At 42.1% G+C, this 27,829-nt stretch overlaps 1 protein-coding gene across 2 annotated transcripts in view; it reads right to left on the bottom strand.

The window, feature by feature from the left end:
* Window positions 1–27,829, bottom strand: part of LOC143282024 (conserved oligomeric Golgi complex subunit 1-like) — a 324,386-nt gene that overhangs the window by 269,703 nt on the left and 26,854 nt on the right. For both annotated transcript variants that reach the window (XM_076587450.1, XM_076587449.1), the window contains exons 3-5: window positions 26,669–26,713; window positions 21,219–21,285; window positions 20,700–20,806 (exon numbers count right to left, since the gene is read on the bottom strand). In XM_076587450.1, the coding sequence (XP_076443565.1) occupies window positions 20,700–20,806; window positions 21,219–21,285; window positions 26,669–26,713 (219 nt within the window). The remainder of the gene's footprint in view (window positions 1–20,699; window positions 20,807–21,218; window positions 21,286–26,668; window positions 26,714–27,829) is intronic.

Below are 27,829 nucleotides of genomic sequence, written 5' to 3'. Positions count from 1 at the left end.
TGTGATAAAGAAATACACAATTGCATTTCCATTTCACACACACACACACACACACCACTGAACACAAATTCTCGGACAAAATTACACCATGCCCATCCCACCCACATGCACATGTTCCCCCTTATAGTGCAAAATCCTTGCCAACACAAGCATATACAAAACATTTCACAAATAATAGAAATATTAGATAAACAGGTCAAAATTTGTATCAATGTTAATTATTTTCAATGAGGTGATTCTTCAGATTTTTCTTAAACACATTTTTATTTACGATACTTTTTAGAGTGAGTGGGAGATTATTCCATAAATTTCCACCAGAATACAGAAAGCTGGATTTGTAAAGGTTGTTTCTTGGTCTGGGTATGCAGAGCATGCGGTTGTGTCTGTGTTCATTACTTTTAAAAGTGTCTGCAATCTTTTTTGGTGCATTCCCATACATAACATTATGCATGCAAACAGCTTTGTTGAAGAACAGCCTGCTGTGAAAAGATAATATATTAAGTTGTTTATAGTCCATTGGGGTCAGGGAGTTCGGTTTTAACAATACTATTTTCAGTGTTCTTTTATACATACGGTGAATAAACTTCAAGTTTGAGAGGCTACAGCTGTCCCATAAAGTTGACGCATAAACGATTACTGGCAGAATGTGTGCACAGAAGAAGAGCTTTCGTGAATGGACATTAAGGATCTTTTTGATTTTTGCTAGTTGAAGTATTCTATTTGATGAGACGTTTACTTAAGTACTTCGTATGATCAGTCCAAGATAGATCTTTATCAATAATGACACCCAGATTTTGTGTGAATCTACCTCTTCAATTTTATTGACGCCTAGGAATAGTGGTTTGAAGTTATGTTTCATTTTTTGTCTTTTTAGTCGTGCACATACATACATGCACTTCATTTTCTAAGCATTCAAGGACATGTGATTCAAGTGTGTCCAGTCATTAAGTTTCCGAATATCATCTTGGAGTTCATTAGTTAGTTTACTGGCGTCTGAATTGCTTGAATGTAAGGATGTTTCATTTGCAAACATTTCACATTTACATTTCATATAACAAGGTAAGTCATTAACATAAGTGGAGAATAAAATTGGTCCTAAGATGGATCCCTCTGGTACTCCATGTTTAATAGATGTAAAATCTGAGGTTTGATTATTTATTGTTATTAAATGCTTCCTATCAGAACGAAAAGATTGTATAAGGTGAATATACTCTGGTGGTAATTTATAAGCTTCTAATTTACATAGTAACAAGGAGTGATTGATTACATCAAAAGCTTTTTCAAAATCTATTAAAAGGAGACCTGTGAATTTATTTTCATTTATGTTATGTAGAAGACTGTCAGTGAGTTGTATGAGGGCTGTATGACAAGAATGATTTTTACGGAAACAAGACTGGTCTTCATGGATTAGGTCGTTGTCAAAGAGATAAGAATATAAACATTTTTGCAAATGTTTTTCAATAGGTTTAGACAGAGCAGACAAGACAGAAATTGGCCTATAGTTAGATGGATCAGAAGAATCACCTGATTTGTACAGTGGAATGACTCTAGCCTGCTTGAATTTAGAAGGAAAACATTTCTTATCGACACACAAATTATAAAGATATGTCAGAGTATCTACAATAACAGGGGAAGAAAGCTTTAATATCTGTCCATCTAACCCATCCAAATCTCATGATATATATATATATATGTGCATGCACGCGAAATTGTGACTGTGAATGGCCAAGATAAATTTTGTAAGCATCTGAAGATTTGATCAAAGTGAAAGAAATGAAAAAAATAATAAATAATTAACCGTCTTCAGCACCATATATCATTCTGGTTTTTGTTGCCTATTTGCCAAGCAGTTTCTAATCATTAACAACAAAAATATAACACACAAACTTCTGCAAGAAAGTATACATAAACCATACTTTTCTGAAAGCAAAATGTACAGACTATTCATTTCTGATAATTAAATGTTAAATGTAATTGCTGGTTAGCAATGGGTGAACCATAAATGCGAGATTAATAAATTTCATATAATTTCTGAACATATCTTATATACTGTTTGTAAAAGCAGATGAAACAAAACTAGAAAATAAAAGTAAATGTGTTTTTATACCTTATGTACACATTGAGTCATATTATAATCATTATAACTTCTGGTATTCTACATATGTGAAGCAGGATGCAAAAACGCCACTAAAGTCACAACCAGCTATTCTTAACCCTTTCGCTGCCAAGAAAATACGATTTAAGTGAAATCTATTTGTCAGGGGTTTTTTTCACAAAAAAGTGTATATATTTTCAAAAAATTCTGTGCTCTTTGTTATTGGAGAAAGACCAATAAAAAGTATATATTTTCTGAAAGGTAAATATATAAAGAATACAAAACACATGGTGGTTTCCCATTTTATATATTTTCAGTGAAATGGTGTTGTTTTGAAATCAGTGTTTTATTTTTTGTCACATTTTCAACTTGTTCATTTGAAATGGTGTTGTTTTGAAATCAGTGTTTTATTTTTTGTCACATTTTCAACTTGTTCATTACAAACATTAGTCCGGTAATTTGCACTAATATATCATATTTTCTGGACAAATGAATAATACCTGCACACACAAATTATACTAGAACAACCACAATAAATATTCTTTTTAAAAAGAGACAGACACAATGCATTGTGACTTCTCCAAGTGATAATATGGATGTGGGGCCATGCCCCCTCGGTCTCCCCTTCCTCTTCACCCCTCTCACATGGTCACTTCATCCAGTTCTCACCAGACCGCCAGTCTCTGGCCAGTCTCTTCAATGCTCCTTTATTTTCTATCAATCATCCCATAAAAGTCCATCATTGTCTTCTCCTTCAAATTTACGTTTCAATTCTTTCTGAGCATCAGCTAAAGAAAGCAATTTTGGTTGATTTTGGGCAACATGATCACATGTCTTGAGTATGGAGTCTGACATTTTGTTGAGCGATGAAGGAAAGGAGCCAGGCAAACACTGCAGCAGTAACCCAACCAAAACGTTCAAATAAAGGTCTGCCTCATGACATAGATGGGGTTTCTAACTATGAATAGAATCTAGAAAGATTTGCCAAGCTAAAGCTACCTGGGAAAAGTCAGAATACTTCGATGATGAATTATATCGTTATTGTGGCAGTGAAGCGTACATGCCTGCGCTGACAAGTTATCTCATCATATAGGCAGACTAAGGGTTAACTATGTGCAAAATCATGTCATTAGGGTCGAAATTATTAAAACTGATATTTCTATAAATCTCGCATCTTTGAAGTTTTATCTTTGCTGTCAGTATATATTTTAGCATAAAACTGCTTCAAACTGTAGTGTTTTTAATGTTTTCAGGTGCATCCGCTGCTGGAACTGCTGCACATATTCTCACTTAAGTTGCAATGTTCAGTGCATTTGACTCCAGGCTTTGCTTTTCTGAAATTATGTCAGCAGATGATGTGGTAATACACTTCTTGACTGCAGTCAGTAAACCTTATTTTGATCTGGGATCAAAAGCTGAAGATCAAAAGATTCATCAGAGGAAATTTGTTTTGTTCAAACAGAAATAGGGCCTTTGTCTCTCATTTGAACATTCACTGTCGCCATTGACTGATATCTGATGGCATGACATCACTCTTCCCCATGTCATTCTTGACTTCATTTGAGTATATAAAGAAAATATGAATTTTCCTGAAAGTACATAAATGTCAAAAATGATGAATTCTGACTTTTCTGATAAATGCCGGGGTTTTGTATGCTGCGTCACATATTCACTGCAGTTTTTTTGCAACTGTTGTAGAAATGCTGTCAGCTAAAACTGTTTATAGTAGTCTTTTATTTAAAGAAAAATAAAAATGAAACACACACACACACACACACACACACACACACACACAAAGGTCAAGGTTGTGCAACAAGATGGACACTGTTTTTACTTGGGTTTTTTTTCCATCTGAATTCTTGCAGATCCTTGTTGGCAAAAGAGTGTAAAGTGGAGTGCATGAGCTTACTGAACAGCCTGATCTTCAAAAGAGTGTTGCTTTTGGAAGACAAAAATATTTTGTTTTCTCATTATCATGCAGTCACCGTGATCACTTTTCTGTGGAAGAAATGATTTCCTTCACTGCACTGCTCTGTAAAACTGTGTCACTTTTGTATGCCTTTTTCAGTTACTTCACCAGCATCACTATCATTTTCAGGAATTCAAGGTAAGGTACTACTTGCTAATTGCTGGTAATTTGATTAGTACATTTATTTTATTGATCATTTCACTTGCTAGATTAAAATAGTTGAAAACAAATCCTTGCTTGCTTTTTTGATTTGTAAATCACTTAGTGATCAATATAAATCAAAATAGCAAAAAATCTGCCAAAAACACCACAGGGAAAGTATGTGACCACAGCAAGAAAATGGTGGACCCGTGTGCACCATGGATCTGTGCTGGGTGTGATGATGCTCTAGAAAATGAGGCCACAGACTGACAGAGGCAATTGAGTGCCAAGGATGCAAATAATGGTGCCACTATAGCTGTGCTGACTTGACAGGTGCGCAGTAAAAATGCTTGAGTGAAGGAAGAAATTTCATGGTGTGGCTGTGCAAAAAATGAAGAGAACCAGGAAGAAATGAGGTTACAAGAATGGAAACAAACTTGACATTGCCCTGAAAATGCTTGTAGTTGAACAGTTATAATGGACAATCTAGATTCAAAACATGCAGCCTGCAGTGCTTAGTCTATTGAATAGAAAATTGTGGACACTGCGGAACACAAAATAGAACACATGATGGAATTCAGAGAAAAGGGGGAAAGAAAAATGGACATAAATATGGCTATCGAACCAGAAAGTAGTAAGGACTCAGCTGAAAGCAGGAAACATGAGGACAGGGGCTGAGTCATATGACTGATGAAGAAGACTGTTGATGATGTGGACACAGACGAGGTTGACAACCCAGTCAGACGTGGCCTTGTTAAAACTGGTACTATCGCAAGATCACAAAGACTGACTATTAGGACCAAAGAGACAAATATGAAAAAAAAAGAAAAACGTTATCAATCTAATTCTTAACAAAAAATATCCCCCAGTGATAGGGTTTACATAAAAGATGACACACCCAAAGGAAGAGAGAAGATGAAGAAAATTGGAAGAGAAGTTGAAAACCAGAAACGAGACAGGAGAACAGAATATGATACATCTTATTCATTTCCCATTTCCCTCCACTCTGTGCACTTGAGAAATGTGTGAGACCATCCCCGTCAATTCACGCTTAGCCACTTAACTGTCATCATTTCCTGCTCAGCACTCTGCCAGATTGCCTATATTTTTTCAGCTCTGAAATACCTTGACCAGTTTTGTGTTTTCCATCATCATATCAAGCCACAGTGAATACAACTATGACCACAACTCGGACATTGATGTCAAAGAGACAGAAAGATTATTGTTGAATAAAACTCTGTCCCTGACAATAAAAGGTAAAAAGTCGACCACTGGCCAACAATGAAAACCCACCACTTGTGGCAAATAAAGAAGCATCGCCAATGCACACTCCTTACACAGACACACTCGCTATTATTCTATACACCGTCCAGAAATTATCAAAAAGAATATATAAGAAGAAAGTCTGAAAGAGAAAAGAAAGTCCAACCCTCAGTTTGAAGGCGGTAAATGACTTAAACCATTCTCAAGCACAACTGTCAGTTATGATACTGACTCCAACACAACTCACACTGAGTATAGAAGAGAGAAACAAATGGAGAGAACGAGTTGACAAATGACATATTTTTGGATATGACAGCTTTCTTTGACAAAGATGAGGATTGGGGCCACCAGTCTCAGACCGCTTGGCTGATCTGCTTGAGTACCACTTCAGCAGCAGACTACCTAACAAAATACTAAAAGAAATAATGGCAGTGCACAGAGTCCCATCCAACTACCACAAAAGCATAGGCATGCCGAAAAACTAACCAAGTTTTCAGTGTGTCACCACATTACGCCAGAAAAGCGGATGTGCAATTGCACAGCACAGACCTCAGGCTGCTGTAGCCAGGTGATGTCACTTGTACTGACTGACTTTTAAAATTGAAGACATTAGATGGGTCAAAACCAGAAATCAGAATGACACTGTGGAGAGAATGAAAACACAATCTGCATAGCCTATCTGCCTGATACACTGGCTCTCACAGGCAATGGCTGCAAAGACTTTTGCAAAAGCAGAGAGATATGCATTGCTGCCACTGTGTATGTGCTCCACACTTTTTAATGTTGGCCAAATGGCTGTACCCTGAGAGCAGCAAGTTCCATAAAAGCCTGAAAGAATTCAGAGACAGTTGGAGACTAGGTCAAGATATGAGAGATCAGGCCAGCAGAAACAGAGGTCAGGGTCAACACTGGCACAGCCCTGAAAACAGGGTTATATCAGCCGGAAACGCTTGAACAAGAGGGGTTCACAAGCGGGGCAAAGCTGGGAGCTAGAACTACCATAAAACATTAAAAAGCAAAGTATCATCCACTTCACAGATGCGTCTTTGGGTGTGTTGCTCTAATTACCTGACCAACACTGCAAGTGTCTGTATCTCACAGACCTGGTTGACAACAGTAGGCGTAGTGTACAGCCTTGTCATGTAGTCCCAAACCTAAATGGACCTCCATGGCAGTATCATTATTATATTAATATCCTCCTCCTCTTCCTCTTCCTTCATTATCAATATAAAAAGTCCCAAATTATGCAGGCTCTAATGGTGACCTCAGTTCCGACGCCCTTCTACTTCCATGTATGGGATGAGTCTTGTCAAGGCCTTCAGTGTCAGTGGATTTATGGGGGACTGTTGTTAGAGGGATGTGGTGGCAGTCTTCACTCTGGGGGAGATGCTCGTTCAGTCTGGCTCTGCAACTTAGCCATTATTGTCGTCAGTAGGGGGCTCAGTAGGTGGTGTCCTTTGTAAGTTAAATCAGAACAGGCACTACAGAACACCACTGAAGTGACTCAGCAGCAGTGCAGGGTCTCCTCTGGTGTGTGACCTCCTAGTTCCCTGTGGACTTCCGACACTGGGATTGGGACAGACGAACCCGGGTGTGCTGTGTATGGGGTACTCAGAATGAGCAGCGTGAGAGTAATGCCACTGAAACGGTGCAGATGATGGGACAGCAAAAAAAAAAAAAAAAAAAAAAAAGAATCAACAGTCACACATTACTTGGTAAGTCTCACTTTATTGTCTCTAAACTACAGGGAAGTAAGAATTGTGGATCGGACTCAGAAATAAGACCAAAGGAATAAGGCTGTTGAGGTCAAGGACAGTCAGGCATCCGATGTTGCCTCGGTCCAGGCTGATGCAGAGAGAGGGACAGACAGACACTGACTAGAAAACAAAACTCATGTAAATTGTGTAATTAGCTACAACAGAAGGAATCAATTTTTATCTAGGATATATTTCAGGATTCTTGTAGAATTTTGTGAGCAATGTTGACCGTTTTTCAAATAAAAGGGTTAAACAATTAGCAAGACATAAAACCATATATTATTGAATTTACAGAGATAAAAGCAAAACACCAATTTCATACCACATCTGATACTGAATATGAACTTCCGAATTATGATATGTTTCTGAATAAAGATGTAAAGAGAAGCACAGCCCTTAATTTTGAAAAAACCCTAACAGCCAAAGTATGTGAAGAATTTGATATTCCAGCACTTGAAGAAAGCTTGTGGTGTACTTACAAAGGAGTGAATGAGGAGTCTTCTCAACTGTTCTATTTACAGAAGTCCAAACACAACAAGAGAAAATGCAGAAAAGCTCTTCGAATAATTGAGATCAAAGAACTGTGAACTTTGTATCTTTTATTACTTCAATTTTCCTGATAAGCAATGGAAATGAGCATGGTGTGGTGAATTAAATAACGAGTTTGTAGAATGCTCAAGAGATGCTTTCCTCATTTTTTTTTAAGTCACACAGACAAGACAAATGAAACAGCAAATATTTACTCTGGACAGCTCAGTTTTAGTTAACCCCTAGGCTGCCTATATGACGAGATAACTCGTCATGGAAAACATGTACACTTTGCTGCCACAATGACAAGATAACTCGTCATCGAAATATTCTGACTTTTCCCTGCTTTGCATTCAGTTCGTTGACAAAAATGCTGGTAGCTTTAGCTTGGGGAATCTTTCTAGATTCTATTCATAGCTAGAAACACCATCTGCGTCATAAGGCAGTCCTTTATTTGAACGTTTTGGTTGGGTTACTGGCCGCAGTCTTTGCCTGGCTCCTCTCCTCGCTCGCTCAACAAAATGTCGGACTGACTCCATGCTCAAGACAAGCGATCGTGGCAAACTAAATCAACCAAGATTACTTTCTTTAGCTGATGCTCAGAAAGAATTGAACATAAATTCGAAGGAGAAGACAGTGGTGAACATTTATAGCATGATTTGATAGAAAATAAAAGGAGCAATCAAGCCAAGATACGACTGACTATCAGTGAGTGATGCCGCCGTTCAGCTCTAGCAGTCGACAGAAGTCACCGAATTTTTAGCAGGGTGAGCTATTTTCTTGGCACTCAGCCAACACGGTCTGATGAGAACTGGATAAAGTGACTGTGTGAGAGGGGTGAAGAGGAGTGGAGTGGAGACTGAGGGGGCGTGGCCTCACATCCATATTATCACTTGCAGAAGTCACAATGCATTATGTATCTATTTCTTTTTCAGTTTTTTTTTATATTGTGGTTGTTCTAGTATGACTTTGTGTGTGCAGATATCCATTTGTCCAGAAAATATGATATTTTAGTGCAAATTACCTGACTAATGTTTGCAATGAACAAATTGAAAAACAAAAGTTCTGCTAAGATCTCCCCTCTAGGGTGCCTCAGTGCGTCCCTAGCAAGGGAGTGAACTCTGTAGCCGCACCTCCTCGCCACGTTAATGTGGGTGTTCCTGCGGGGACATGGGGCAGAATGGGCATGACCTAGTCATGGCGAACGCGGCACGGGTGCGGACGATCGGCGCAATAGCAAGACTAGCTCTCGGCAACTCACTCAAGAGAGGTCGCAGACTAGACTGGTCAGGGTAGATGGAGCTCATTAGCCTTGGCAGGCAGTCCATCTAGGAGAAGGGAAACTCTGATTTCAAACCAACGGGTGGGATACCCAGCAAACAATCCCCCCCTGTGCTCACAGGGCAGGTCTTTGGACCATGAGCCCCGGGTAGATGGAGCTCGTTAACCTTGACAGGCAGTCCGTCTAGGGGAGGGATCCCCAATCTCTCACATCCCCCTGGGCTCACAGGGCAGGACTCTTTAGACCTGAGCTAAGGGAGAAGCCCCCTGACAGAAAACTTGATCCGGCCTGCCGAAGACGGAGTGTGTCAGCTACGGCGCAGGTTTCTGGTTAAAAATTCAGGACACACACGCATCAACGATCATGGTTATGCGTCAGACCACTTTGTCGTCATGGCGTCGTCCCTATCAGCGACAACCGGGGAGGGACGGAGCCGGGCCTCCTGCCTCAAAGGGGCCCACCAAAGCGACCGGTGCCTCTGTCAACCTGAAGGTCAGGGGAAGGCAGAGTAGAGCGACTGACCAGACAAATTCACCACCTGTCAACCTCACAGTAGCTCAGTGGAATGCAGAAGGGCTGAGAAACAAGAAACCAGAACTCCAGGAGTTTCTCCGAAATAACAACATTGATGTCATCTGCATTCAGGAGACCCATTTAAAAGATCCCCAAAGATTTTTTATTAGAGGCTACGAAGCCTTCCGCCAAGATCGAGAGGACAGACACAAGGGAGGAATCCTCACCCTCATCAAAATCTCCATCCCTGCAGTAGAAACAAGCAGATCGGGAAAAGAGGAGCTAGAGCATCACACAGTCAAGCTGCTACTGCCCAGCGGAGAACTACTGATCACCAACTGCTACAGCCCTCCAGGCTCAGCTCTAGCGCTACACAAAGTGAGACTTGAAGCTTCCAGACACCTTGTGGTTGGAGACTTCAACAGCCACTCGCCAAGCTGGGGCTATGAGGAAATGGACTCACGTGGTGAGGAAGTAGAGGACTGGATGATGGACAACAAGCTCATCCTCATCAACCATCCAGAGGACAAACCCACCTGCTACTCCAGAGCATGGAAGACCTGCTCAACACCAGATCTGGCCATCGCCACAGAAGAGGTTCAGCGACTCACCTCCAGAACAGTCAACACACAGCTAGGGGGAAGCGACCATCTGCCAGTCATCCTCAGCATTTCCAGCATAGGATGCACCCAGCACAGAATGGAACCCAGCTGGAACTTCAAACGAGCTAACTGGACTCTCTTCAAAGGAAAAGCAGACAACCTCTGCCAAGACATCAGTACCTCCAACAACCTCAACAACAATGTCAACCTTTTCAGCGATGCACTGCTGCGAGCAGCAAAGCAGTCCATCCCAAGAGGGAAACGCAGAAACTACAAGCCCTACTGGAGTGACACTCTGAAACAGCTCCATGCAGACCTAGACTCCGCCAGAGAAACCATGGAGCAGAGCCCCACTCCTGACAACATCCGGGAATACAACACCATCAAAGAAACCTTCCAACAGCAGAAGAGAACAGAGATACAGAGGAGCTGGAATGAGAAGACCAGCAGTCTCAACATGGAGAAGGACACCGGCAAGTTGTGGAACCTGACCAAGCTTCTGAACGAAGACACGGGCACCAGACACAGCAGAACTGTCATTGAGGAAAATGGCAAGCACCACGCGGGCAAGCAGGCAGCCAACATCCTTGCAGATTTTTACAGAGAGGGCAGCACCACAACACTCCCTGAAGCCCGAGTGCAGGAAGTCCAGAGGGAGATCAAGGAGAAGCTGAAACAGCAGAACCCGAGTCAGTCCATGATGACAGCCTTCTCCATGGCCGAACTCAGTGCAGCCATCAGGAAACTGAAGAAAAAGAAAGCCCCTGGGAAAGACGGCATCCCGAATGACATGATCAAGAACCTGGGACCTGTAGCCAGACAGAAGCTTCTCTTGATCATCAACCAGTCCTGGGACACAGGGAAACTTCCAGACCAGTGGAGAGAAGCCATCATCGTCCCCATCAGAAAGAAGCAGAAGGATAAGACTAAGAAGTCCAGCTATCGACCAATCAGCCTCCTGAGTTGTCTGGGCAAGGTGATGGAAAGGATGGTGAACACTCGACTCCTGAAACACCTTGAAGAAAACCACCTGCTCAGCAATACCCAATCAGCCTACAGGAAAAACCGCAGCACCGAAGACCAGCTGGTGTACCTTGCACAGGAGATAGAGACTGCCTTTCAAGAAAAGAAGAAGGTGCTTGCAGTCTTCGTGGACCTAACCAAGGCCTTCGACAAGGTCTGGAAGGCAGGACTTCTCCTGAAGCTCCTCAACAAGAAAGTGGAAGGGAAGATGTACCGCTGGATCCAGGATTTCCTCCAACACCGCAGGGCAAGGGTAAAACTCGACGGGAAAATCAGCCATCGGGTCACTCTACAGCAAGGTGTGCCGCAAGGAGGAGTCATTTCCCCTACACTTTTCCTCATCTTCATCGACGACATCGCTGAGAAGATCTCCAAGCATGTCTCCAGAGCCCTCCACGCTGATGACTTTGCTGCCTGGAGTGCTGCGGAATACCTCACGTCCGCCAGCCACAGAATGCAGGAAGCACTCAATCACGTGGGAACATGGGCCTCTGCCTGGGGAGTAGACATCAACACCACCAAGACAGTCTCAGCAATCTTCTCGCTGTCACCGATGTCAGAAACCTCCCACCTCAAACTGAACGGAATGCAGTTGAAACAGGATGACACGCCAATGTACCTGGGTGTGAAGCTCGACAAGCGATTGACATGGAACCCCCATCTCAAGGACATCGAGAGACGAGCAACCAGAAAACTGGCCATCCTGAAAAAACTCGCCGGGACCTCTTGGGGTGCCAACAGCAGCATACTGCAGAGGGTGTACACTGGAACTGTCAGGCCAACCCTGGAGTATGGCAGCACTGCCTGGGCCACGGCATCAGCAACCAACACAAGCCGCCTGAGCAAAGTTCAGAACGCAGGGCTACGGCTGATCACTGGCGGGATAAAGACGACTCCAGTTCAGGCGATGGAGAAACACACAGGCCTCCACCCACTCAAAGATAGACGAGAGGAAAAAGTCTTCATCCACAGCGAGAAGCTCCTGCGCATGCCAACTCACCCAATGCACGAAAAACTGAAGCACCCAACAAAGAACAGACTGAAGCGGACCAGCTTCAACCACCTCTCCAAGACCCTGCACCGCCAACATGAAGACCTGCTGCCCTCGTCCCCTGCCGAGATGGAAACACTCCCCGACTTCGAGGAACCGGCCGACCAACTGGAAGGAGTCTCAATCATCACAAAAGTCCCTGGCATCGACCAAAAGGACTGCCAAGCCCCTCCCCTGCTGAAAGCTCTGACATTGGAGATGATTGAGACTCAGTACAACCCCAGCGAATGGACGCACGTCTTCACAGATGGATCCTCGGAGGGAGCGGTGAAGAATGGAGGAGCAGGCATCTTCATCAGGCACACAGATGGAAGACTGACCCCTGGAGCCTTCCCCACAGGAAGAATCTCCTCGAACTACAGAGCGGAGACAGCAGCACTACTCCATGCTGCACAAGGCCTCAGGACGTCAGTCAACCCACCACCAAAGATAGCCTTCTTCACTGACTGCAGATCTCTCCTGCAGGGACTCCAGTCAACCAGAAACGAACAGCAGCTGACAAACATCAAAGCAGCCCTTCATGACCTTTCAAAACGGTCGACTGTCACTGTTCAGTGGGTTCCTTCTCACTGTGGGGTCATGGGGAACGAAAAGGCCGATGCTCTCTCCAAGGCAGGCAGCAAAATGAAGCAGTTCAGCCACCCCGTGACCTACAGAGAGGCCAGGACCATCATCCACAACCGTTACCAGAACCAGTGGATGAGAAGGCTGGGTGCAAACAGTGGTGTCGATCCAATCCACCAGCTCCAGAGACACCAGCAGACTGTCCTCTTCAGACTGAGAACCGGCCACTGCCGACTACTGAGTCACCTTCACCGTATGAAGATCGCCCACACTGATGAGTGTCCATGTGGCACTGGACCCCAGACCCCTGAACACATCCTCCAACACTGCCCAACCCATGAAGCTCTACGGCGTCAAACCTGGCCAGGGGGCACGGAGCTACAGGCGCAGCTTTGGGGAGACCGCCACGACCTGGAGAAGACCGTGGGCTACATCGTGGCGACGGGGGTGACCGTCTGACGCAGCCAAAACATCGAACGCAGAAGAAGAAGAAGAAGAAGAAAAACAAAACACTGATTTCAAAACAGCAGCATGTCACTAAAAATATATAAAATGGGAAAACATCATGTGTTTTGTATTCTTTATTCATTTCCCTTTCAGAAAATATATACTTTTATGGGTCTTTCTCCAATAACAAAGAGCACAGAATTTTTTTGAAAATTTATACCCATTTTTTGTGAAAAAAAACCCTGGCAAATAGATTTCACTTAAATCTTATTTTCCTGGCAGCGAAAGGGCTAATGACAAATTAATATCAGATATTACACAAAAGGAGCCCCAGGGAAGAGCAACTATAACATTTTAGTACCTGACTTATATGTGTCAAGAGTAAATACAATACAGAAAAGAAAATATAAGTTTCACCTCAAAAAGGGAAATTACAATCTGATGGAGAAAAAAAAGTTAGTTTGACTTCCTGGAGCTGGAGAATCAAGAAACTAAGCAAATACAGTCCACAATACAAAATCTGGCATTGGATAGCACAGAGATGCGCAATTAGTTTCAGTCAAAGCTAGCAGAAATTTTAATCTTTTATGGATGACAACAGAGGTGACTAAAAATGTGAAATGGGAAACACAAATTGTTTTTAACAGATTTTTACAAACTGAACAAGGACATATTATTGTACCATTCAATACACAGCAACTAAAAAACGGAAAACGCATGGTTTAACATGATTAGCATAAATAAAATACAAGAAAATTATATATAAATGTAATAAATGGATAAAGAAAGCCAATGAGAAATACACTGTAAACAAAAGCAAGACAAAGCTGTTGACAACAAAAACTCTCATTTGTGCTTTTGTTATCTCAAAACTGAATTACTGTAATTCTCTGCTTGCCTTGTTCTCCACAGTACATTATTCATAAACTCCAGAAAGTTCACAACTCAGCTCCTGTCTTGTATTCAATCACCGTCAGAGTGACCATATTCGGCTTCTTCTGAAACAACTCCACGGGTTGCGTTAAGACCAGGATTGAATATAAACTCCCCACATATTGCTTTCAGACTTCCTCTGGTTCTTCACCATCCTTTCTGATCTCCTCACTGTTTACATTCCAAGAAGAAAACTATGTTCATCATCAGACAGTTGCGTTCTTCATATTCCCTCTGTTATAACTAAGTCATCTGGTCACAGATCCTTTGCATTCACTGCTCCTGTCCAATGGAACTCCTTGCAATAATTATGAATTACGACACTTCCAGTCCATTTCCAGCTTCAAAAGCAACCTCAAAGACTCATCTGTTTAAAACTGCCTTTAACTGGTCTCCTTATGCCTGTGACAATGAAGATATGTGCTTGTTTGTTTTGTGTGTGTGTTGTTAAGTTGTTGGGTTTAGGGGAGGGAGGGAGAGTGGGACTGATGTTTTGGTGTTGTGGTTGGGTTGTGCATCATTAGGGCATTGTGATGTATGAAACTAGTTTTCTGTGTTCACATTGGTTTTTGGGTCTTGTGATCTTTTTGGGGGGTGTTGTGATGTTAGTGTCAGGTGTTGTGATTGCATTATATAGGTGTTGTAATGTTTGGTGTGTATTTTGGGTGTTGCTGCTGTGTGTGATGTTTTTGTAGTATGTCCATGCATAGATACTGTTGGTGTTTGGTCTGATGTCTGTGTTGGGTAATATGTATAGAAGTTGTCTTTTTGGTGTTTGAATGCATGTTCTGCACATCAATATTTATGTTGAGAGAGAGAGAGACAGTCTACTCACATAGCTGGACCAACCTGGATGTTTTGTTGGTTTTTGTGTGTTTTTTGGTTTGTTTTTTGTTTGTTTGTTTGTTTTGTTTTTGAACTGTTTTGTGAAGCATTAAGAGCAAATCATTTGATAGTTGCTAATCTTATCATTATCATTGTTATTATTACTATTACTATAATTATTTTTCTTATAAACCCTAAGTACTTCTGGAAATATGTCCAAGAAAGAACAAAGTGCAAAACAGCCATTAGTGTACTACAAAAAGATGATGGTGGTTTCCGTATTTCTGATAAAGAAAAAGCTAAGACCTTAAATACATTCTTTGCTGGTGTCTTCACCGATGAAAAAACTTCCAATTTATCAGTACTGACAGAGTACTCTATGTCTAATGGTGTGTCAGTTTCTGAGATTAGGATAGCTCCCCTAGCTGTTGAAAAAAGGTTGAAGGACCTTAATGCCTCAAAGGCCCAGAGACAAGATAAAATACTGTCAAGAATATTGAAAACATTCACAAGAAAATTGTCAATCCCACTGTCATATTGTACGATAAGTCATTGGAATACAGAACTGTTCCTAAGGATTAGAAAAAAAGCTGATACTAAAACAATTTTTTAGAAAGGATCTAGAATTGGGCCAGTAAACTATCAACCAGTCAAACTTGCATCATCTGCAAAATTTCAGAATCCTTTTTACATAAATGTCATAGCAAAGAAGGTATTTCAAAATGCTTTACCCTTACATTGGGCGCATGAAAATTGGACTAAACAGTTTTGATGTTTGTTGTGATGTAACCTTTTCTGTCACTTTTATTTAGAATGTTGTTCATTTCATGCTTGCTTTATCATGCAATATTGCACTGAAAATAGATTCTCAGTTTCATAGATGACACTTCGAACATGGAACATGAAAATAATTTAAAACGGAATGAAATAGGACCAAATCAATCAGCCAAGGATGGGCACAATAGCCCCGTGGTTAAAAGCATTGAACTTTCAATCTGAGGGTCCCAGGTTTGAATCTCGGTAACGGCACCTGGTAGGTAAAGGGTAGAGATTTTTACAATATCCCAGGTTAACATACGTGCAAACCTGCTAGTGCTGAACCCCCTTCGTGTGCATATGCACGCAGAAGATCAAATATGCACATTAAAGATCCTGTGATCCATGTCAGCGTTCGGTGGTTTATGGAAACAAGAACATACGCAGCATGCACATCCCCGAAAATGGAGTATAGCTGCCTATATGGCGGGGTAAAAATGGTCATACACGTAAAAGCCCACTCTTGTACTATACAAGTGAACGTAGGGGTTGCAGTCCACGAACGAAGAATAAGAATCAGACAAGTAAACACACATAAGGAAACACACGCACACGCGCACACACACACACGCATGCATGCACACACGCACGCGCACGCACGCACACACACACTCACTCACTCACTGACATATGCATACATTCACACTTTTTTTAAACCAGTACTATGCCATCACTTTCACCGGCTATTGTTGATGTCTTTGCTAATGCCACTTTCATCATCATGATCGTCATTGTCGTTTCAACCCTTTTCTCTCTCTCATTTTTCTCTTGGGTTTGCATTGGGAAAAGACAAGAAACCAACTCTGATGACAAAGGAAATACTTTTGATGAAAATAAAGGGGACTTCCCACGATTTCTTGCAACTGAGAGAAAATGTGTGAGAGGAACGGCCACGATTTCTCCCAGAGAAATTGTGGGCTTACAATCCTTTACAAGAGATGCCAATTTTTCCCACATTAATATAAATAATCTGTATGCTAAGTGCCAACATGGCTTTAAAAACAAAATGTCTTGTATCACACAGCTTTTGGTGTGTGTGTGTGTGTGTATGTGTCCCTCTGTGTGTGTGTGTGTTGTGTTGTGTATTTGATATGATGCACATTGTATGTTGCCATTTCTTCTTCTTCTTCTCATCTGTATTAACACTTTTGGGGTGTGAAGAAGGAGGCTTAACTCACTCAGGACAGCAAGTTTTCTTCCTTGCTTTTCCCCAAACGGTCCATTTGTAAGGGTTCGGAAAAAATTACAAAAAAATATAAAATACAGAGTAAGAAAATGAAACTTTCACAACTGGTTTATTACATGTTGGGCTATTACATACAAAAAAAAATCAAATTTCTCATCTTATTTTCACAGTTTTGCCATTTTGTAAAAAATAATGCCAATTTTTCACCCCAAATCACCACACCCATGCTCGCTTACTTAATTCACTTTCTTTTTCATCATCCACCTCTTCGATGTCAGACAACATTTGCTAACACTGTGTAACAGGCTGCCACGCGAGCAGGCAACTGGTCAGTGACTTTGTCAGCGTGTGTGCAAGACAGGCCACACATGACAGGCTAGCCAATCAAACCATTTGGTTGTGGAGTGACCCAGAATAGCGCTCTCTGCTTGGCTAATCACAAAATGACATCTACAGCACGTGATGGATTTTTATTTGTGGAAAATGCTATTCTATTCCGTCGTCCAAATGCAAATACATTTTATGTAGGAATGCTCACTCATTTTGTCATCCGGAAAGAGTTAACTAAAATTGTATCTTAATCTTAAAATTGTATCTTAATCTTAAAACAAGAATTGGTGGGCAGGGGGTGGGGGGGAGGATTAACAGAAATTTTCTTTTAATCCTATTGAGATGAACTGTATGACAGCAGAACTCAAGACAGCATGGTTTCAAATACTCGGGCCATCAACTTATGAACTAATTGTCCACTAAAGTGCCCCACTTGCCTATTTCACACACACACAGACACAGACACACACACAAACACACACACACACACCACAGACCGCAGGCTAATTCTTAGTGTATATATACTGGTAGAGAGCCAAAACAAAAGCTATGATGATGAAGGGTACAACTCACAAATTTACGAAGAACAGAAACTGCACACTTCAAACCGTTGCCATTGGTACATGCACACATCAGTGTGCACCCATTTTCTCTCACACACACACACACACACACACACACACTCACACACGCACACACATCTGCCTGCTGATCTAAACTCCCATGAAGAGCTAGACAGTTGGCAGTAATATAGTCTTGCTGATCTACACTCACCAGTAGCATACAATGTTTAACCGCATTTTATAAAATGATCCTGCAGGCAATCCCATTGGAGGACTCAAGTTATGTGGCAATTTCTCACTGTTTGTGCCAAAAACAGTTCTTAAGGAACATATGACCTTTTCGGCTTGTCAGCTGGTGTGACCAAAACAACTTAGAACTCAACGTATCAAAAACAAAAGAATTAATTTCAGATTTCAGGAAGACCAGATCTGACCCCTTACCACTTGTCATTAACTCTTTCGTTCCTATTTTTCTATGAACCATTACTCCCCCTTGTTCCCAGATTCCTACAATACATTTCTTCCCTTCATTCCTGGATTTAGAGAAGAGAAAGAAAGTATGAAGCAGGGTACTTATTTCAGAGACTTATGGCAATGTGACTCATTACAGTACACTAAGATTGTCATATGCTGTTGTGTACAGAATTGATGTGAGAAGTTGTGTGTGACCCTGTTGATACGATAGGGTGACATCTCTGGTGACACTCAGGTGTAAAACAGGTGACTTCGGGGTCAAACACAATGCATACAAGCAGGACAGTGTTTTGCTTGCAGAGTATGCACATCATGCAGGTACTCACTGAGTAGTGCCTCACATGTATCTCAGTGCCACACTGCAAGTCATAGCCATGAAAACTGTCACAATTGTCACTGCTATTGTCCTTATCACATGAATGATTAAAATTTGTCTCAAAGAGAATACATGCCTTTCACCACACTAGCAGTCACTGAGTCAGAATCAGATCATTATCTACACAATTCTTGAACAAAAACTATTCAGAAACGATACTTTCTCTAAATACACATGTCCTTGTCACAGTCATCACGTAATATGCCACACAAAGGTAATGTGTGTGATATACCTTGAAGCAGTCATGCCAGTTACTGCACAAATATACGCCACAATTTTCACACTTGTTACTTCTTGAACTCTTCATCACCCGCTATCTGTGCTTCTGTAGCAACAGCTAATTGCACTCTCTTCATCATTTAGTTGAAACAGATCAAAATCATCATCTGATAAAGCATTGTAAAACTTATCATCAGAAAACTGGTCAGAATCCGAACTTTCTACGCATTCCATTTTTCTGTATCCGTGTGTCTACACAGCACACTGACAAGAATGTAGCGGTGCCCACTTTCCCATAGCCTAGGAGAGGGAGTGTCTGGCATCCATTCCACTCATAAACACTGCCCCGCTAGTGACCTGGTCAAGGGTAGATGACGTGCGCTGATGACGTGACTCACGGGAAGTTCAAAGCGCTTACCATGAGAACCCATTTTCCAGGCTGCAGGAAGGGGGAATTCTCTGCAACACAGTTTTCCGGCCTCCAGGAATGAAGGGTAAAATTACTGTAAACCAGAAAACCATGCTGCAAGAATGAAAGAGTTAAAGACAAGCAAGTAGAGATCATCAGTAAATTTAAATTTCTCGGACTGATCATTTCCAACGATTTGAAAAGGGAGAAAAATACGGAAAATATTGTTAAGAAAGCACAACAGCACCTGTACTTTCTTCGGCGCAACAAAAAGTTCAGAATTAAAAAAAGAAATCATGGTTGATTTCTTCCGAGCAGTCATTGAAACTGTGCTAACCTTCGCTATTACTGTTTGGGACAGAAACATTTCCAAGGCAGAAGTTGCAGCCCTAAACAGAATTATAAACACTGCCACCAAGAAGACATATAAGTGGCTACTCAAAAAAGCAAAATCAATCAGCCAGGATGAATCACATCCAGCTTTTGGGATTTTCGAGATGCTCCCATCTGGTCAACACTACAGAAGTATAAGGACGAAAACCAATCGCTTCACCAATAGCTTTTTCCCTAAGGAGACAATGCCCTGTCTCTCGAACAAATCCAGTATGATAAATAGAACTGTGCAATCAACAACCATCTACCTGAAGATCTAGTCATCAGCCCCATCCACATATTGTGTGTGTGTGTGTGTGTGTGAGAGAGAGAGAGAGAGAGAGAGTCAGAGAGAGAGAGAGTGTGTGTGTCTGTGTGTGCACCCATGCATGTGTGTGTGTGTGTTCAGTGTATGCATGTGTGAGTATGCACAAGTTTTTGTATTGATATGCACTTGTAAGTATCCTAATTTCTCTACTGTATCTGTGTTTGTGCATGATTTTCGATTTACGTTTGTACCTTGTTATGTACTATCTTCCCCAATATTCCTTGTGACCCCGGTACACTTGGTAATAAAGACATATTCTATTCTATATTCTATTCTATTCTATTCAACTGGAGCACCCATGCACACAGCAACAAGTGCCAGGTATGATGCAGATAGCAAAAAAAAAGGGGGAATGGGGCTAGCAAAAGAATATTATGATAAATGTGGCATGCACAAAACAAGTAGAATGACTGAAGCGGAAGTGAAACATTGTTCCTGTTTGTCTACAGCGCCACTACACTAATTTCAGCAAAGTTGACCATTAAGTTAAAGCCTCCAAGTAACCCAGACACAAAGAGAAACACAAACGGAGCTCTGTGTAATTACAGATCATGAGTTTTGGTGTGATAATTATTAAACAAAGAGAGAAAAACATGACGAAAAGCTATCACACAAAACCAGGACATGACTAACTTGGATTGGTCAGGTTTTGCAGTGTTCTGGAAGGCAACCTCCTTCACCATCTGTTTATGCTGCAGTGTTTGACATAACTCCTCCATGTTTGAGATGGATTTCATCACCTGCACAAAAAGCTGAAGTACTACAATGGATGTCAACCCCACCCCAACAACTCCCACCCCCTTTCCCTTGCCTTCCTCATCTCCTCTTCTCTTCCCTTCTTCCTCTCTCTCACACATTCATGTCCACAACACATATACTACTCATATTCACATCAATGCAGGTGAATTTATCCACACATTTGCACGCATGCACTCTCACACAACAGATAACACCAGAGCATGAGCCTTCTCTGACATAGAAAATAGAAAAAAAAGCGGAAAAAAAAGCCTGACAGAAAGAAGCAAATTATCAGAGGAACTGAAGTCTGAGAAAGAATAATGTAAGGAAAGAAGAAATTAAGAAACTAGAAATTTAAAATTAAAAAAAAAGGGGGGGGGGGATTAACGAAAGAAAAATGCAGAGAGCAATTACATTTTCTGCGCTGTTCTTCATTGCAGTTATGGTATCTGCTGCTTCAATGAGATCTCTATACCGCTCCCTGGAACAAAAATGACATGCAATTACTGCCACATTCCACGTTTCATACAGGAACTTGCCACAGTGGGAGTTCCATACAGGCCACAATACCCTGTAGTACTTCCACATCATTCTTTGCACATTTGCTGAACAATGTGTGATAAATAACCCTGTTACATCACTTTACTGCCTTTCTAAAAATATATCATGCTTTTCACTCCCAAAAAGCAACCCTCTCTCTCTCTTCAATAACATTTGAATTACCCTGCTCTAAAAACAGCACAGTATAATCTGTAATAACATGGAACTACTATCCTGCACATGCCCACGAGAGAGAGAGACATAGAGAGACAGAGACAAAAAAAAGGGGGGACAACTACGTGTATGTAAGAAACACAGAGAAACAGAGACAGACAGACAGTGACAGAGACACACAGACAGAGCCAAAGACACAGAAACAAACAGAGTGAGAGAGATAAAATGAACTTATCAGACACATCACAGCAGAGAACATCAGTACGTGGGAACATTTTCATTAATGGGTTTCAAGCATTTAGTAAGCTCCAATGAATCTTCTTCTTCGTTCCTGGGCTGCAGCTCCCACGTTCACTCGTGTGTACACGAGTGGGCTTTCACCTGTATGTCCATTTTTTTACCCCGCCATGTAGGCAGCCGTACTCCTTTTTGGGGGGCGTGAATGCTGAGTATGTTATTTCCATAATCCACCAAACGCTGACATGGATTACAGGATCTTTAACGTGCGTATTTGATCATCTGCTTGTGTATTACACATGAATGGGGTTAAGGCACAAGCAGGTCTGCACATATGTTGACCTGGGAGATCGGAAAAATCTCCACCCTTTACCTACCAGGCGCCGTTACCGAGATTTGAACCCACTACTCTCAGACTGAAACTCCAGTGCTTTAACCACTCGGCTACTGCGCCCATCAATGAATCAATTATCATTTCAAACCTATTCATGTACCATTAATAAGTTTTACAAGGTCAAATGACACATCTCAAAAGCTTAGTTGTGGAACTGGACTAAGTATGCACATCACAAAGAAAAGTCTGCCACCACATCATTGAAATGAGAACCAAGACAAGAAAAGCCTTCTTAAGTCATTTGTATGATTCCATCAAAATTACCACACAATAACAAAAAACAAAAGCCAAAACAATAACAAAAACACACCAAAATAAAACAAACCAAAACAAAGCAGCGCTTTAGTAGTTCCTAAATTTCTGGAGTACCAGTGTTAGTTTGGAAAGTTATGGTATTTTCATAATTTTCAAAATTTGTGTTGTCATTGATAAATGACTTACTGAATGATAATTACGTGTAATAATATGTATTGTAAAGTGGTGACCTGGTGATAGTGAGACCGCCTTGGAAGCAAGAGAATCTGTGTGATCAAGTCCCACACTCACCAGCATTTTCTGCCCCTCCACTAGACCTTGAGAAGTCGTCTCGACACTAGTCAACTAGTTGAGACAGTAAACTGAGGTCCCCTGTGCAGCATGCAGTTAGCACACATAAAAGAACCCATGAACACAAATGGACTGTCCCTGGCAAAATTCTCTAGAAAAATCCCCTCTGTTAGTGAAATCAATACACTTGCACACAAAAAAGCTTTTTAAAAAAAGGGGTGGCACTGTATGTAGTGGCATGCTCTCCCTGGGAATGTAGCACAAATTTCAACCACAAAAATCTGTTGTGACAAAAAGTGAAACAATAGAATACAATGTCTGCATCTAAAGATGAAATTAACAAGAGAGCAAAGCATCCCACATATGATCCTACTGAATCTGCAACAGAAGAATAAAAATAATATAAAAGTAGAAAAACAACCAACAAATAAACGACAAAAACCCAATGCTTTTGTGGTTTCTCAATTTCTGAAGTACTAAATGGAGGAGTTTGTATTATACTCCATGTTTGGTGATACATATACTTACCATGTCAAACTGATGCAAACTAGGCCAATCGGTTTGTACTGCTTGGCCAAATTTCACCCGTCTTGCCCGGTCCGCTCTTGGCCAATCAAACGCCTTTAAAAGCTATAAGCGCTGAATCATTCCATGGCCATCGAGAAAAATGCCCCATGAGAACCACGGCAGAGATGCAGGGATGGACAGGCGGGCATTCAAGTTTGACATGGTAAGTATATGTATCACCAAGCATGGAGTATAATACAAACTCCTCCATTTGGTGTCATATACTGTACCATGTCAAACTGATGCAGAATTTAAAGCAAATGGAGGAGGGCAACGCCTACTGGTTCGTATGGGGAACCCTTGTAATCAAGACAGCAGTGTTAGCCGCGATAAAGGAAATCCCCTTGGAACCTTGAGCCCTGGTCATACGGAAATCCCTGAGGTAGAAGTTGATGAAAGGATTCTCAGACTGCCAGAAGGCTGCCTCCAAGACATGCTGCAGTGGCACTGAGTGCTGGAAAGCAGCCGAAGTGGCTACGGCTCGCACTTCATAAGCTCTGGGATTAAGACAGCTGATCTCCCTGTGAGAATGAGAGTAGGCTCTACGAATGGCTTGGGAAACCCAGCAGGAAATGGTGCCTGCAGTGATGTCTTTCTTGTAATTCTCATTGAGGGAGATGAGAAGACGCCTCTGAGAAGAACACCTATGGCGAGACCTATCCCAATAGTATTTGAGACACCAAACAGGGCAGAGGTGCCTATCCTCATCATCTTGGGCAAGAATATCAGACAAAAGTCTGACCCTCAGAGAGGGGGAAGGGACCTCGGGGTCTTGGTTCTTAGCCAGAAACTCTGGAAGGAAACGAAGAGTGATGGAACCATCTCTGTGGAAGGCCAGATCTTGTGGCAATCCACTAAGACCATAAATCTTGCTTCTACGACGGCCTGTGGCCAGCAACAGAAGGAAAGTGGTCTTGAGGGTGAGTAAGTCAAACGGAATAGTCCCCAATGGCTCGAAGGGTTGTTTTCGAATGAAATCCAGCACCAGCAACAAGTCCCAGAGGGGCACTCTTCTGGGGTTTCTAGCTTCCTTCAGAGAGGCGCCCCTAGCCACCTCTCTGAACAGGAAATCCGCTTCAAAGGCGGGACCACCTAGCCGTTTGATTGTGGTACAGATGGCAGACCTGTACCCTCGCACAGAACTAGCAGACAGGTTGAGAACCGAGAAGCAGTGAGCCAGAAAGTTGGCCAGCTGCATGCTCGTAGGGTTAGTAGGGGGAACGTCCTGAGCCGTACACCACCACAACCATTTCTTCCAGCGAAAGTCATACAAAGTCTCAGTTCCCTCCCTCCTTGCTTTGGTGACTATGGAGAGGAGGTCAGAGGAGGCACACCCCTGGGTAAGCGCAGCCGACACAGAGGCTGACCGAGGGGTCGAAGACTTCAATGGTGATGCTGACAGTTCCAACGGCACAGCAGCCACGCATGCAGATGGAGCAGTTGAGGATTGGAATAAGGAATCCCCGAACGAGGCTGCCTCAGCAGATGAGGTTTGGTTTCGAGTTTCAGGGATGGAACATGTGTAAGGAACTGAAGGTCCGGATACCAGGGCTGGGCTGGCCATTTTGGCGCAATGAGAATCAGCTGCGGGCATTCCAATCTGGCTTTCCGTATCACCTTGGACAGAATTGGAAAGGGAGGAAACGTGTAGGCAATCAGACTGCTGCAGTGTAAAGAGAGAGCATCCACTGCCCATGCTTCCGGGTCGGCGACCGGAGAGACATAAGTGGGAAGTCTGTTGTTGAACTTTGCAGTAAAGAGGTCCACCATCGGCCGAAACCACCATTCCCACATCCCCTGAAGGGTGTCCTTGTCCAGGGTCCACTCTGTGTGGATGACACTCTTGGACCTGCTGACAGCATCTACCAAGATGTTGTCTTTTCCTGCTATGTGTCTCACTGAAAGTGCAATGCCCTTGCTGTGGCACCAATGGAGGAGAGCCTCGGTCCGCAGGGAGAGGTCTGCCGAGTGCGCTCCCACCCCTTTGTTCACGTAACATGCGACCGTCGTATTGTCCGTGAACAAGCGGATGGTCTTGCCAGTGGCCTCCCCCATGAAGTGCAAGAGAGCCCTGCGAACTGCCTCCAGTTCCAGAACATTGATGTGGCATAGGTGCTCCTCTGGGACCAAGTCCCTGCTGCATGGAGTGAGTCCAAGTGGGCTCCCCAGCCCAGGGAGGAGGCGTCTGTGAAGAGTGCCACCTGAAGAGTAGGTGGGGCTATGGGAACCCCCTGTGTCCGAAGAGGGGTGGTTAGACACTCTGATGTCACTTCGAGGAACCACTCACCCAGACATATCTGGGTATTCCATGGTTGAAGAGGGCGCTTGAGAACCCTGCCCAGGGGAATGAGAGGTGCCATGGACTCCATTATGCCCAGGAGGGAAGAAAGTGTCCGCGCAGTTGCTTGGGAGGAAAGGCACAAGTGGCTGAGGAGGCCTGCCAGACGGTCCCAGTGATCTGGCGTCGGAGAGACTATCATGGACCATGTGTTGAATCTCATCCCTAAGAAGTCGAAGGACTGACTTGGGGACAGATCGCATTTCTCCTGGTTCGTGAGGAAGCCCAGTTGGGAGCAAAGGTCTACAAGTCTGGCCGTATGACTCTGGCACAGGGCCTGCAACTGGGCCAGGATAAGCCAGTCGTCCAGGTACACACAGAGACGAATGGATTCCGACCGGACGATAGACACCAATTCCCGCACCATCTTGGTAAACAGGAAAGGGGCAAGGGACAGACCAAATGGGAGGGCTGAGAACTGGAACACCTTGTCCCTCCACGCGAACCTCAGGTACCGACGGGATGCCGGATGGATGAGGATATGATGGATGAGGATATGAAAATAAGCATCTTTCAGATCGATAGCGGTAGCCCAATCACCCTGTTGAATGGTCTCCCGAATCTGTGCCTGTGTGTCCATAGGTTTTATCAATATCTGTCACCCTACCTGCCTTAGTTTTTCTACCAACTGCTGCTGAGATGATGCTAATGTTTATCACTCACAGACGCATACACAGACATATGGACACACAGATAAATGAAACATGATTACTACACTGAATGACTTTGAGTGTCAAAAACTCATATCCTGGAGAAAAAAAAAAAATTGCAAAATATTTCAATTTTCATGAACAAAAATGTTGGATATATGCTGCCTTTTCCTCCAAGGTTCTATTATTTCTTTTCTGGTGTATATGATCAATAAAAATCGTGTACAGAAGTTCTTCATAGCCAGAGCCAGAGCTCTTGACAACAAACTCTGTATTTTGCAACATATATCCGTCTGTCTGTCTATCTATCTATCTGTATCTTTGCATCATTTTATTTGTTGTCATCATAAGCTACATTAACTGCAACAACTCAGATTCATAATTCTTTTCCTCTCCTATCATTCTGAGATTTACTCACCCAACCATTACTCTGAGATCTTCTTTCTTTTTTTCAATCTCGGCTCTGGAAAGAGAAACAGAGAAACAATCACTTTTCAATCATTATGCATATTCAGATCTATGTATGTTAAATGCAACTACTTTATCTAAAATATTTTTCTTTCAATTCATCATGGGAATTTAGTCTTTGAATCAATCTTGACATTTTCATCATCACTGTCATTGTCACCTTCTTTACCATCTCATCTGATCCCCCTTATCCCTCTCTCTGTTGTCTCTCTCCTCTACACACTCCTATTTGAATGTCAAGTGTATGTGTGCGCATAAATGCATTGTGTGTGTGTATGTGTGCATATGCGTGTGTTTGTTCTTTAGTTTAATGTCTGTTCACTATGAGTGATATCAGACAAGGGTAAGAAAACAAATTGAGAGATGGAAAAAGTCACTCTTTATGCATGTGTGTGTGTGTGTGTGTGTGTGTGTGTGTGTGTGTGTGTGTGTTCAAAAAAGAAATAGAGATAAAGAGAGAATCATATCTGAATGACACAGTGATAAAGACTGTGTGACATAAAAGTCCATGCATACAGGTTGACATGATGACAAATATGATTAATACAGCAATCTAACAAATCATTTTAGAAAAATGTTTATTGAATACTAATGAATATATTTATAGCAAGAACACAAATATTAAAAGAAAACACCAATACCAATAATAATAAAAAGAAAAATAATAATGACAAGACTTCTTTTGTGCATTCCTTTTCCATGGTATAGAGCTCCATGCATTTCTGAAAAAACATTATATATATATATATACATATATATATATATATATATATATATATATATATATATATATATATATATATATAACAATGCAAGTTATAATAAAGCAAAGGTAATTGTCAGAATAAATTCTCACACATGTGCATGGACATTTGCACACACACACACACACACACACACACACACAAAGTGTAGGCACATGCACACACACACACACATCATATTCGTCCAACAGAAGCAATGACCATTGCTTCATCAGGTTGATGAGTGGTATTGATGTATCCTTCAGTGGCCAACCAGGCCAATGTGTGTTCAAAAGACCCTTCGATATGTTGGGTGTGAGTAGAGCTGGGAATTCTGTTGCTGGCAGCTCTAGCTTTGTGATCAGCAC

The sequence above is a fragment of the Babylonia areolata genome, chromosome 5, assembly GCF_041734735.1.
Source record: "Babylonia areolata isolate BAREFJ2019XMU chromosome 5, ASM4173473v1, whole genome shotgun sequence".
Lineage (NCBI taxonomy): Eukaryota > Metazoa > Mollusca > Gastropoda > Neogastropoda > Buccinidae > Babylonia > Babylonia areolata.
Note: the sequence above shows the minus strand (reverse complement) of the source record. Positions and strands in the feature narration are given on the sequence as shown.